At 45.6% G+C, this 13,274-nt stretch overlaps 3 protein-coding genes across 4 annotated transcripts; 1 reads left to right on the top strand and 2 right to left on the bottom strand.

Annotated features, from left to right (window-relative positions):
- Positions 1-2,483: 2,483 nt before the first annotated feature.
- LOC109743244 (rRNA (cytosine-C(5))-methyltransferase NOP2C) lies at positions 2,484-7,754 on the top strand. 2 transcript variants are annotated; one of them, XM_020302330.4, is made up of 10 exons: positions 2,484-2,796; positions 2,903-3,050; positions 3,497-3,587; positions 4,088-4,285; positions 4,382-4,617; positions 4,988-5,119; positions 5,349-5,416; positions 5,546-5,607; positions 5,699-5,765; positions 6,959-7,754. In XM_020302330.4, the coding sequence occupies exons 1-10, from the start codon at positions 2,645-2,647 to the stop codon at positions 7,368-7,370; spliced, it is 1,566 nt and encodes a 521-aa protein (XP_020157919.3). In that variant the 5' UTR covers positions 2,484-2,644; the 3' UTR covers positions 7,371-7,754. The 2 variants fall into 2 exon arrangements, with proteins under 2 accessions (XP_020157919.3, XP_045087954.1); XM_045232019.2 differs by having other exon boundaries at positions 2,486-2,796; positions 6,964-7,214.
- Positions 7,755-7,968: 214 nt separating this feature from the next.
- Positions 7,969-8,945, bottom strand: LOC109743246 (cytochrome P450 703A2). The gene is made up of 2 exons (XM_045231447.1): positions 8,091-8,945; positions 7,969-7,977 (listed from the first exon to the last, which is right to left on the bottom strand). The coding sequence occupies exons 1-2, from the start codon at positions 8,943-8,945 to the stop codon at positions 7,969-7,971; spliced, it is 864 nt and encodes a 287-aa protein (XP_045087382.1).
- Positions 8,946-9,886: 941 nt separating this feature from the next.
- LOC109743243 (pentatricopeptide repeat-containing protein At1g53600, mitochondrial) lies at positions 9,887-12,199 on the bottom strand. The gene has a single exon (XM_020302329.2). It carries the CDS (start codon positions 12,132-12,134, stop codon positions 10,080-10,082), a length of 2,055 nt encoding a protein of 684 aa, XP_020157918.1. The 5' UTR covers positions 12,135-12,199; the 3' UTR covers positions 9,887-10,079.
- Positions 12,200-13,274: the final 1,075 nt, after the last annotated feature.

The following is a 13,274-nucleotide window of genomic DNA, read 5'->3' on the forward strand; positions in this document are numbered from 1 at the left end:
GACTGATGAGATAGCTGAACCTCCATCAGTCTACTCACCAAATGAAGCCATGCTTCCCACCGGTCGCCAACAAGCGCCCTCCTAAACTGAATATTAAGGGGAATGGACTGCATAATCGTTGCAACAAGAGCATCACGTCGTTGAACAATACGATACAGGGACGGATACTGAAGTGCCAACGACGTTTCACCAAGCCAAGTATCCTCCCAGAAGCGAGTGGTGTTGCCATACCCTATAAACTTTGTTCTATTAAAGAAGGCAGCTTTGACTCTCATAAGCCCCTTCCAAAATGGCGAGTCAGTCGGTCTCACTGTCGCCTGGGACAAAGTCTTGGACTGCAGATACTTACTACAGAGAATCTGCGCCCACGTGGCCCCAGTCTCAACTGATAACTTATAAAGCCACTTACTGAGAATACATCTGTTCTTGACTTCAAGATTCTCAACACCAAGGCCCCCCTGGTCCTTTGGTCGACAGATGATATCCCATTTGGCGAGTCGGTATTTTCTCTTTAGTTCATCACTCTGCCAGAAGAATCGGGATCGATAGAAGTCCAACCTTTTCCTAACATCAACTGGGATTTCGAAGAAAGATAAGAGAAACATAGGCATACTCGTGAGCACCGAATTAATAAGAATCAATCGGCCTCCATATGACATGAGTTTGCCCTTCCAGCAACTCAGTTTCTTCTCAAACCGATCCTCGATGCACTTCCATTCTCTGTTTGTCAGCTTACGATGGTGAATGAGTATACCTAAGTACGTGAAAGGTAATGTCCTCAATTCGCATCCGAACAATTGCCTATATGCCTCTTATTCCTCATTGGCTCTACCAAAACAGAACAACTCGCTTTTATTAAAGTTAATCTTCAATCCGGTCAATTGTTCAAATAAGCATAACACCAGCTTCATATTTCTCGCTTTTGCCAAGTCGTGCTCCATAAAGATGATTGTATCATCAGCGTACTCCAGGATGGACACACCACCATCAACTAGATGAGGCACCAAGCCACCCACCTGACCGCCCTCCTTTGCCCTGCCTATCAGAATTGCCAACATGTCAACCACAATGTTGAACATAATAGGAGACATTGGATCACCTTGTCTCAGGCCCTTGTGTGTCTGGAAATAATGACCTATGTCGTCATTCACTTTAATTCCAACACTCCCTTTTTGCGTGAAAGATTCTACCTGGAGTCGCCAAGCTTCATCAAAACCCTTCATGCGTAAGGCCTGTTGAAGGAAAGGCCATTTGACTTTATCGCACGCTTTCTCGAAATCCACCTTGAAAACAACTTCATTTAGTTTTTTCGTGTGAATCTCATGGAGCGTTTCATGAAGGACCACAACCCCTTCGAGGATGTTCCTGTCCGGCATGAAAGTAGTTTGGGTAGGCTGCACCACAGCATGCGCAATCTGTGTGAGCCTATTAGTCCCGACCTTGGTAAATTTTTTGAAACTAACATTAAGAAGACATATGGGCCTGAATTGCTCAATTCTCACAGCCTCTGTTTTCTTAGAAAGCAGGGTTATCGTTCCAAAATTCAGTTGAAAAAGCTGAAGCTGTCCAGAGAATAAATCATGGAACAACGGCAACAGATCCCCTTTAATAATATGCCAGCACTTTTTATAAAACTCAGCCGGGAATCCATTCGGGCCGGGAGCCTTATTATTTTTCATCTGCGATATGGCCTCAAACACCTCTTTCTCAGAAAAAGGAGCAGCTAAAATATCATTCTCAACAGCAGTAAGTTGAGGAACATCCTCAATCCTAGACTCATCTAGAGAAACACAGTTATCCTCTGGAGGCCCAAACAACTGCTTGTAATACTCAGTAATGTATAATTTTAGGTTCTCCTGACCTAGAATCGTTCGTTCATCTTGTTCAAGCTGAAAGATCCTCTTCTTTCTGTGTTTGCCATTAGCGATCATGTGGAAGAACTGAGTGTTCGCGTCCCCTGGACAACTCGTCGGACCTTGGCCCACAGCGCCCACTTTAATTCTTCTTCACGAAGAAGCTCTTTCAGCCTCATCTCCGCGTCAAGCTTGGCATGAAGCTCTGAGGCTGGCAGAACCGTGGTTTTTGCATTTAACCGTGACTTCTTGATTCATGAGGAAATTGAATTGTTCCTTGTAAAATTCCGGCGAAATTCTTGCCTCCAGACAGGGCCTCGGTGTGGTGAGGTTGTTACTTGTGCCGGGAAGTTGATGGAAATGTACTTGCCGCCAGGCATATATGATGTATTCATGCAGAAATTTTGGCCATATGTTTCTTCTCACCTTTGCAGTAATTATTTGCGTTGCCTCTGTTGTGTGCTGCTCAAGATAATTCGAGAAATATCGCGCCTTATTGATCAAGAGACTGCGACATTCGACAAACAAATTACAGAATTACTAGTACTGTACATGACTAAAGCGAACCGACTCTCTGGTTTGGTCGAGTCCAGTGTGCTTTTGCGAGCGTCAGATCTGAAACTTAGGGCCCAGATCAACCAAGTTCCACACCGTGCGTTGCGCCCCGAGTCCAGTCCTCCCGGCGGCGCCGCCTCTGCGCGCTTTGGGCAGGAGGCCGACGCCACCATTGCCGGAGACCTCGCACCCCTTCGGACCCAAGTAGGAGTCCAGTGTCTTTACTCTGGAGAGCGATGGATTCTCCAGAAATTCCGCCCTCTGACCGCAGAGAAGAGCGGCCGCCAGCGTCGCTGCCGCTGCCGGCGGCCTTTCTCGAGTTCCTCGGCGAGAATGGCCTGGACCCCGCGCTCTACTCCAAGGCGGACACCATCCCGCGCTACATCAGGTGAGGCAAGCCTTCACACTCGCCAAGATTGCCATCCACTAGCAATTCGTCACATGAAGGGTACAAAGGAGAGGAGAGTAGCCTGACTTGTTTCTCAAATCCCTAGGTTAAAACCAGGCATGGAGTCCAGTGTGGTGACAGAGATCGAAAGCGAGCTCAAGTGTGATCTCATGAGGGTGTCGTGGCTGCCGGACTTCTATGCGATCCCGCCTGAAATTCAGATTGCTGGATCCAAGGCTTATCAGCAAGGGAAGGTGAGGAGAAACTTTTGTCACGATTGTTTTGAAGCTGACCCATGTTGCTCAGCCTAGTCTAATTGTATGCGGCTATATGATGTTAATGTGCTTGTTATTAGATTTTTGTCAAGTGTTCTCTGAGGCAATTTATCCTCGATAGCAATCGAATAACATTATGTTTTATTGTTTATTAGTATAAGAGACCAAATGCTCGAACCGCTAACAGTTTGGTGATGCCATCATGCTACAAATTAAGCTGAAGCTGTTAAATCTCATGGCACTTTTGTGGTTGCCACCTGATTTGTAACGGATTCTCTCATAAAGCCAAAGTGACACACTTGTTGTTAATTGTAGGAGAAGCTGAAATTTCCCAGTAAAAAATCTACCGTGTTGTCATGTTCTTATCATGCACTCTTCTGTGCGTGACATTTTGCTTCATCTAAACATCTTTAAAAACATTTCAGATCTATGGGATTGATGCAGCTTCTGGAGCTGCCATCTTAGCACTCGATGTTCAATCAGGAGACCATGTTCTTGACCTCTGTGCTGCACCAGGTAACTGTTTTTAATATACTTCAAGTACACACTAGACCAATGTTTTCTTAGAGCCAATGTCTACCCTACAATCATAAACGAGCACCCCTGCCAAATATTTGTGTGGGCGACATGTATCACCAATATGTCAGGACCTAGTTTTCTCAAGGGCATAAAAACATGGAAAGCCTTTCCTGATTGTTGATCTTTAGATATATCATACAAAAATACAGTTTCAAGTATGACAGGTATGTTGCATCTAGGAGAGTGGGGTTTTACATTCCTGTTGTTTGATGGACCGGTTCGGTGTCTAGTTTGGTTCATATGTTGAATTTTATTCTCCAACATGTCCAATATAGTAGTGTTAGTTCAACACATATTTCCCCGTCCTTGTGATGATGTTGTTTGGTTTGTTATAAGGGATTTGTTTGCTATGGATCCTGTAGCTTGTGTTAGACCTCTGCTATCTGTTGGATTTTTATTCAGCGATATACTAACCTTTCATCTATATGACATGCAAGGTGCAAAGCTTTGCATGCTTGCAGATATGCTTGGTAGCTCAGGTTCTTTGACTGGTGTTGATGTTGCAAAGCACCGTCTTGCAGCCTGTCGTACGATGTTGCAGAAGTATTCTCTTGGAGATCGTAGTCGACTCTTTGTTGCTGATGGGACTTCGTTTTCCATATTGCCTGTGAACTCCAACCTGGGGAGCATGGAAGGTATTTTCAGCAGAAGAATCCAGTCCCGCTTTTGTTTTACTTCTTCTGCACGTATGAATGATTTAGCTTGTTTTGAGTTCATGCTCTTTGTCACAGCTTTTGTTGGAATTGAGGATAATGGAAGCATATTCTCAGAATGGACTTCAAAGAGATCATGGAAAGACAGACAGAAGTCTAAAAAGGCAAAAGCAGCCGGTTCACCTCATCTACCATCAACTTCCGAACCTGAACTGATATACTATGGCAAAGATTCAGGATTAGTTGGATTGCAAAAACGTTATGTTCTTCACCCATCAACTGATGCTGCTGCCTGTACATCTGGGTATGATAAGGTATTCCTTTGCTTGTGTTATTTTGTAAACTGCTAGTGTTATCGTTACTGAACTACACAAGTACTCTGTGACTTTGATTAGTAAAAAGAAGTGGAAATATGCATGATCTACGTTGTGCCATTGATTTTTTTAAGCCTTCATAGCCAACTCCACATGTAGTTGCAAATCAGACTGTCAATTAGCTCTAAAAAGTGTACCTTTCACTCATTCTGTTGAGGACGAGGGAACACTTTTCACCTTCTGAAAGAGTACTGAAGCACTTTATAGAACTCTATCAGATGCAGCTTATGTTTGAGGTTGGAATATTCTACTGCAACTTATTCGGCAACTTGTATCATCTCATTTGTCCCTTTGGATGGAATGCATGCAGGTCCTAGTGGATGCAGAATGTACTCATGATGGATCGATAAAACACATTCAGAAGTTTGAGTTCTGGGGATGGAAAACATTAGACCGCCGTGTACTCAACGTAGAAAGAACTGGCAACCTACTTCATCTTCAGGTACTACTTCGTTCTTGATGTTTGCTTGAATGGCTCTTGACCGAGCAATCTGTATCCAACAATTAGCTACTCCCTCCGTCCCAAAATAAGTGTTGCTGATTTAGTACAAAGTTAGTTGTACTAGATCAGCAACACTTATTTACTTAATCAGCGACACATATTTTGGGACACGGGGAGTAGATGAGAAGCTTATGTTTGATATTTACTGAACTTTGATGATCTTATGCAGTTAGGGCTTCTCACAAATGGTTTTAAATTATTGAAAACAGGCGGATCACTTGTCTATAGTACTTGCAGGTGCGTATCTCTTCACATGCAAATCTAGTCCTCAATTGCGTCTCAGTAGTCTAGCCTTTACCGTGCATAGAATTTCGGTACAGTTTATAGTTCATACTGTCGCATGACTAACAGTTTGTCTTCGAATAGCTTGACTGTTGCACAAAACGAGAATGTGGTTCAGCAATTCCTCTCAAAACATCCTTCAGCAGGTACAGACGTCCTGCTACATGCCTTCATCTAATATATATGTTGATTATCACTTCTATAATGGATGTTTCATGTTGGGTTTGCAACCTGCAGAGCTGCTAAAGATCAATCCAGCCGATAGCTGGCCCTGCAGAAGCGGCGGCATCCAGAAAACCTTGCGGTTCGATCCCGCGACGTCACAAACTAGTGGACTTTTCGTTGCCAAGTTCGTCAAGTTGTGATGTTCTTTATGAGATGCTCGCAACTTCGTATAAGTTAATTTCATATGAAACCAGGATGTCGTGAGTAAATTTTGCTAGGTTTTACTCTAGTTCTTTAAACAACAGGTTGTCGAAGTCTGCTTGTTGTTTATTTATTTTACTCTAATTTGAAATAAGCTTCTTGGTAAAATTAGCCTCGTTGGCTTTAGGTGTGTAGAAAGAGTTGTTGGGAAATACTCTCTCTGTTCTCAAAAAGAAAAAGAAAAATCCCTCTGTTTACAAATACAACCTCCGCAAAAACGTCTTGTATTATGGGACGAAGGGAGTATAAAGATGTTCTAACCATTTTGTGAGTCGGATGTATATACATGTTTTAGTGTGTTTTGTTCGCTCATTTCAGCCCGTATGTAGTCTACGTTGAAATATACAAAACATTTTATATTTGTGAACTGAGGGAGTAGTCTTGTTTGTGGCATGCACAAAAATATGTTTGCACTGCCACAGAATACAGCAATTACTACGCGTCCGCAGCTGTAGGCTGCCACCATACAAAAATAGGTGCCTCACGCCGCCACCACAGCCGCTGCACTTCAACTTTCTATAGCCACCGCTTGCTCGTGATTTCTCCTTCTCGCTAGACTGGGAGCTCGTGATCATGGAGCTCTAGTGGTTTGTGCATTTTATGGCGTGTGAGTACATAGCGATCGATGCGAAGCTCGTTAAATGCCATTTGTACTTGTGTGCCAAGTGTTAGACTATTTTTTGGATCACAAGTTTCCTAGTCCAAATTGGTTTGTAATACCTACTTTTATTCATCTATCACCAAGAATGGACGAGATGGTTACAGCGATATGGCAATGGTTCGGTACATCAGTAAGATAAGTGCATACATCTACTACAAAGCTACTATCTCTGTTCATGCATGAACAAGATCTAATTAGTTACACATATGAACGCAAGATCCAGAGAGGAGACAGTGAATAATCTGGAAATGATTCAATTCATCGTGTTCTGCGTTGATATATCTCAGATTACATATATGTATCAATGTATGTATGTATGTATGTATGTATGATGTATTCTTTCACCATTCTTGTGATAAACATCCCTGCATGTTTTGCTCGAGCTTACTGCATCTGCATGCCGTGGCTAGGACAGGAGCCGTACATCTGCGGCGGCAGGCGCGGGTGAGCGGCGGCGATGAGCGGCTTGGCCTTGGGCATGGTCATCCCGTAGACCTCGTCGGTGTCGATGTCCTCGGGGCGGAGGCCGTCGGGCGGGGACCAGTTGAAGCAGTGGAAGAGCCTGGCGAGCGCCATGAGCACCAGGATCACGCCCAGGGGCGCCCCTGGGCACTTGCGCTTCCCGGCGCTGAAGGGCAGGATCTTGAAGTCCGGCAGGTGGCTGATCTCCACGCGCCCGCCGTCGGCCGGGAGGTGCCTCTCGGGGCGGAACTCGTCGACGTCGTCCCAGATGCGCGGGTTCCGGCCCAGCGCGTGGGTGTTGATGAAGATCCTCGTCTGCGCCGGGATGTCGTAGCCCATGATCGTCGTCGCCTTGAGTGACTCGTGCGGGATCAGGAACGGCCCGGCCGGGTGCATCCGGAAGGACTCCCGGACGACGCAGCGGAGGTACGTCAGGTGGGGGAGGTCCGACTCCACCACCATGCGGCTGGTGCCGACGACGGTGTCAAGCTCCTCCTGGATCTTGCGGAGGACGCGGGGGTTCTTGATCACCTCGGCCATCACCCACTCGTTGGTCACTGATGAAGTATCGGTAGCAGCAGCGATCATGTCCTACGTATACACACATTCAGAATGATCATGTATGCATGTTCATATGCACTTTCTCTTTTAACAGCAGCAGCAGTGTTCATTTGTAATACCAAACATCTACAAACCTAAATGAAGATGATCTACAAACAAAATAACATGGTGGTTTATTTAGTACTACAAGCGAGAACAGCTACTCGTATTACTTATTATAACAAAACCCAAACTTCTGGGGAAAAGAGGAAATTACAAACTCTGCTGTGAAATCAAACAGTGAACTCCCTACTCTCTTTTTACCATCTACTCTATTTATCAAATTCTCAACGGGGGGAGTGTTGCAAAATAACTTTTTGGTGATCAGCTCTTTAATAAAAATATAACTGCACAACAACTATGAAGCCTAGTCATTTTCAAGAATAACACACGCAATGGTACAGAGCACAAACATAGTTGGTTAAAAGACCAAGCTAGCTTAAAGAAAATGAACTTGAGGGTCTGTAACAGTAAGGATACCTGCATTAAGGCTTTGATCTCCACATCATCCATGTGCTCATTCCCATTCTCACCAGGCAAGGAAAGCAGCACATCAACAAAGTCCATGTCTTCTTTGCTATCATCATCACCATCATCATCAAGGGACGCACCACTCTTCCTGACATCCCTTGCCTTCCTGTGCTCATCAATTATCTTCTGGTGAAAATCATCCACCTTCTTCTCAACCTCTCTCATCTTCTTCTCACACCCATATGGATCAAGCCACCTCCAGGCAGGCAAGTAATCCCCAAGATAGATCAGGCCCAGCAGAAAGAACAGCTCATGGGTGATGTGCATGAACTCCATCGCTTCACCAGGGCCTGCTGACTGCAGCCCAAAGTACTGCTTTCCAAGTAACATTCTCGTCACATTGTTCATCGAGAATGCCCCGAGAACCTCTCTGAGATTCACAGGCTTCCCTGACTGGGATTTAGCCCATACAAACTCACAGAGGTGCTCAGTTTCCTCAGCTCGGTGAGCAGCGAAAGATTCAAGCCGCCTGGTGGTAAGCAGGTGCTCCATGCAAACCCTCCTCATCCTCTTCCAGTTTGGCCCCAGTGGAGCAAGAGCCACATCGCCACAGCCATAGGCAAGGTGGACAGCAGCCAATGTCCGAGGCCGAGAAGCGAAGACCTCGTCTTGCCGGATAAGTATTTCACGGATGACTTCAGGGTCATCAGTGGTGATGGCATCAATGGTTCCAAGACGAAGATAGACAAGGGGGCCATACTTGGTGCAAAATCGAGCAAAGTCCTTGTGGGGAAGAGGACTCAACTGGAGAAGGTTCCCAAAGATTGGCCATCTTGGAGGTCCCGGTGGAAGCCTTAGCCTCATCCCATTGAGTTTTTTCCAAGACACTGCAGCAAAGATGCATGAGCATAAGATCATGGAAAGAAGAAATGGATCCATAGGTCACAAGCTAATGGCAATTATAGTCGAATTGCAAATGTTGTTCTATTTATGGGATCCCGTCAAGCTTGCTTATGAAAGAAACTCAAGTGATGAAGTTGAAGCGAATTGGTTAGAGTATTAGACTGGTCATGATTCTTGTGCTGTTCTGTATGGTTAAACATCTCACCTAACATCTTATAACAAATGTCATGATCTTGACATGACTAAGGGAGTGATGCAAAAACTGAAAAATGCCTGGGGATATATAGAAAAGAACCAGGATAAAATAAAGGCCATCAAACCTGACCACAGATCATGTATTCACAAAATATATAGCTCTTCCCCACTGCTATCCAGCAACTCACTCGGCACAAATTCTATTTCTACAAAACCATTTTTTTTATTGAATCAGGCACAAACGGTGGACCGCCATCTAGGAGTTAGGTTATAGTTTTGATAACAGGTGTTCTACATCTGCCTATGATTATGAAGGCATAATATATTTAGCATGCAAATCTTACTCCAACATCTACCAGTTGATAATATACAAAGAGAGAAAAATCCTAAATCTGTTGTAGATAACATGGAGAAATACATCCTTATTCCTTCTCAAATACCACATCTAACTCCCTGCTGTACAGCAATGTTCCATGTGTGCTTGTTGCCCCTTCTCCCCGTAAGTCTATCTTAAGAGTAAGAAACTTATATTGCTGAAAGAAAAGATTAATAAGAAACAAACCACTAAACTTACCTTGGCCATGGTTGTCTCCTTAGAATCAGCCTTATGCTTCACTCAGTGCAGAACATACTCCTGTATCAATTGAGAACATGGCCAAGAGTTCCTTGTTCTTTGGCTCTTCTCTGTAGCAGAGGAGTTGTGTGCATAGAATCCTCAACTTTTTCATTGCATTAAAACAGGGACTGCACATGATCATGCGAGCTCTTTCTGAAATCATCTATCAATTTTCTTGTCTCAACATGATCAATAAAATCAACATCAACTCTCGGCATTACAACAGTTGTGGTACGAAATTATTATTTTGGGTTTTGGCTTGCCAATTATCTAGAACTACAAGTCTATAAGTGTTCACTATGTATTCTGTTTTCTGCAGCCTTATCCTGTATAATAAGGCTATAGCCAGGGGTTTTACTGGCCATGTTGGACAACTGTAGAACTTTTAGCATGTCTCCGTCATCCTTCATCCCCGCAGATGAGAGCATATTTAACAGGACGGTATAAGCTGCTGCGTCATAAGGATCCAACTCAAGAAGCTTCTGTGCTGCTATTTTTGCATAAGCAAGATTAGAATGGAGACTACTAGCACTGAGCAAAGCTGCCCATGCATCAGAATGATCATTCTGGGGCATCGAGTTAATCATTTCCAGTGCTTCCGCAAGGAGGCCAGCACGACCTAAAAGATCAACCATACATGTATAATGGTGAGGGTTTGGTTCAATGCCATAGACTGATCTCATTGACTCAAAGTAGTTGTAACCTTCTTGAACCAGACCAGCACGTGCACAGCCAGTCAGAATTCCCACGAATGTCGCATGGTTAGGCTTGTGGCCATCAATTTGCATTTCGGTAAAAAGCTTGAATGCATCTTCAGCAAAATTATGTTGCGCAAATGCTGTAATCATAGAATTAGTAGCGATAAGACTTGGACTGCTAATGGCTGAGAAAACGCGATAAGCCTCAGCCAACCTTCCGCATTTTGCGTACATTGATACCAGAGAAGTGTGAACAGAAGAGTCAAATACCCATCCCATGTTGATTGCATACGCATGAGCTTGCATTCCCTGATTCAATGTTGTCAAGCTAGCCAAAGCACTGAGTAGACAACTAAAAGCTACTGTATTAGGTTTGCACCCTTCTCGTGCCATGCGACAAAACCACCGCACTGCACTTACATAGTCTCCATTTGTAGCAAGACTAGAAATGACTGCAGTCCAAGCAACCTCATCTTTTCCTGGCATTTGCTCGAACAGGTCAACAGACCCCCTCATCCAACCCCTGTTAGCGAACCCAACAACCATCGATGTCCAAGAAACAGCATCCTTCTCAGGCATTAACTTGAACAGGACATGTGCTTCTTCAACCAAGTTATGCTGAACATAGCCTGTGATCAATGAGTTCCATGATACTATGTCTTTCCACTTCATGCAAGCAAACACCCTTCTAGCATCAACCATCCAACCAAACCGGGAATACAGGATGATTATTGAATCGCCCAAGAAAACATCCATTTCAAAACCCATTGCTACAATCAAACTGTGAATCTGAACTCCTTCTCTGACAAGGCAAGCCTCAGCACAAGCATCCAGCACAACTGAGAGTGTCGTTGTATTAACCTGAACACCTGCCCTTCTCATGTCCAGGAACAGCAACAGAGCATCTCTGTACATCCTAAGTTTCACATATCCACGAATCATCGAGGTCCACGACACCACATTCCGCTCTGGCATGGTCTCAAACACCTTCCTCGCCTCCGACACGCTTCCGTGTTTGCAGAGCCCATCGACGACCGCGCTCCAGGATATGACATCCCTCACCGCCATTCCGTCAAACACCCTCAACGCCATGCCAAGCTTCCCAGCCCTCAAGTACCCGGCCATCAGCGCATTTGACCCTACTGGGTCACGCCACTGCTGTGGCATCTCCGCATACACAGCCTCAGCCTCACGAAGCATCCCTGCCCTGGCGAGCCCCGTGATCATGGCGCCATAGGACACCGCGTTCCTGACCGGCATCTTGGAGAAGAGCGCGTGAGCGGCGGCTGGTTGCCCCGCGCGGAGGTAGACCGAGAGCAGGGCGTTCCAGGAGGGGGCGTTGCGGCGGGGCATGTCGTCGAAGACGAGGCGCGCGGAGGCGAGGTCGCCGTTGTCGGCGTAGGCGGTGAGGAGAGCGGTCCAGGAGATGACGTCCCGGCGGGGCATTTGGTCGAACAGCTGCTGGGCGTCAGGGAGGCGGCCGCGGCGGCCGTACGACGTGAGCAGCGCATTGAGGTGGGCCGTGTTGGGGCGGCGCGGCGGGGGCTCCTCCTCCGAGAGTGCGTACTGACCGGGCACCACGGTGAGAGTGGCGGTGGCCGGAGCTCTTGGCAGTCGCAGTCGCAACGCGGCCGTTGTCATTGAATGAAACCACTGTATGGACCAGTGGGGGCATGAACGCCGGCTACGGCAGGGGAAGGGATAAGCGCACATCTGATCGAAGAGTTAACAAATCTACTGTCCACATTTTTCACACGTTTTCAAACACAAAACACATTTTCTTAAGATTTTGGTAAAAGAACACCACGTCTACTCTTTGCATAAACCACTAATCGGTAAATTAGTGCGTGAGGATGTTTCCAACATGTAGGACCCGCTATTTACTGACGTGAAGACGCCTTTAGACGCAGTCGTGTAAAACTGAATCGGTGCACGCGGGAGACGTCGCTCGTTCCCCTCTCTCGCTCACTTACTCGGTTCTCCATGTGTGTGTTCCTTATAGCCTGCGTCACGCTTGCCGCCCCACGCACTATGGTTTCTTGTAATGACTGTGAGACTAATAAGGATTCCATCCACTATGTCTCTTAAACTCCGACTTTGGCATTTTTATGAGTGGATTTTTGTGTGTAGAATTAGTGTTTTGATTTGGGGATTCTTCATCTGAGCCGATCTCAACTCTTTCTTGCAAACCACGTGCTTTTCTTTGCTCGTCCAGCTCCCAACTACAATGCATGACCCGATTTTAGCGGCATTGACCTAGATTTGAGTATCTCGTGTGACCACGATAAGACGGCAGAGATGTGTGTTGCTTTGGAAGGGATGCACATGGGCAAGAGGTTCCTTGCATGTGTTGAGCTGCAAGTTATAAATTTCTATAAATCGTGTGCTCGTTTTTCTGTTTATTTTATGAAATATGCGCAAATTGTTCTAGGGTTTACTATTCATAGGCTTTGTAAGTTTTGCTGAGCATGGATATGATGATCTTGTGGTGGTCATTGTTTAGTTGGCAGTGAATGGAGGGTGTTTGGTCGGGCTCTAAAAAAACTTAACTACGGGTCCCACGCAGAGTGGCAAGGGAGCAAGCTGGCGACACAAGGATGGCTCCATACTAGGTGAACACTCTGCCTTCCAACGGTATGGCGTCCTTCGAGTCAGGGCGAGAGGATTATAGTCTTCTTCAGAGGTCGGATTGGGTGGCTTGTTGGCAAATGCTGCGGGAGTAGGCGATGAGGATGTTGGCTACTGATGCTGGTGTCGCTTGCTGTTTTTCACCCCGGTTGT

This window comes from Aegilops tauschii, chromosome 7 (genome assembly GCF_002575655.3).
Source record: "Aegilops tauschii subsp. strangulata cultivar AL8/78 chromosome 7, Aet v6.0, whole genome shotgun sequence".
Lineage (NCBI taxonomy): Eukaryota > Viridiplantae > Streptophyta > Magnoliopsida > Poales > Poaceae > Aegilops > Aegilops tauschii.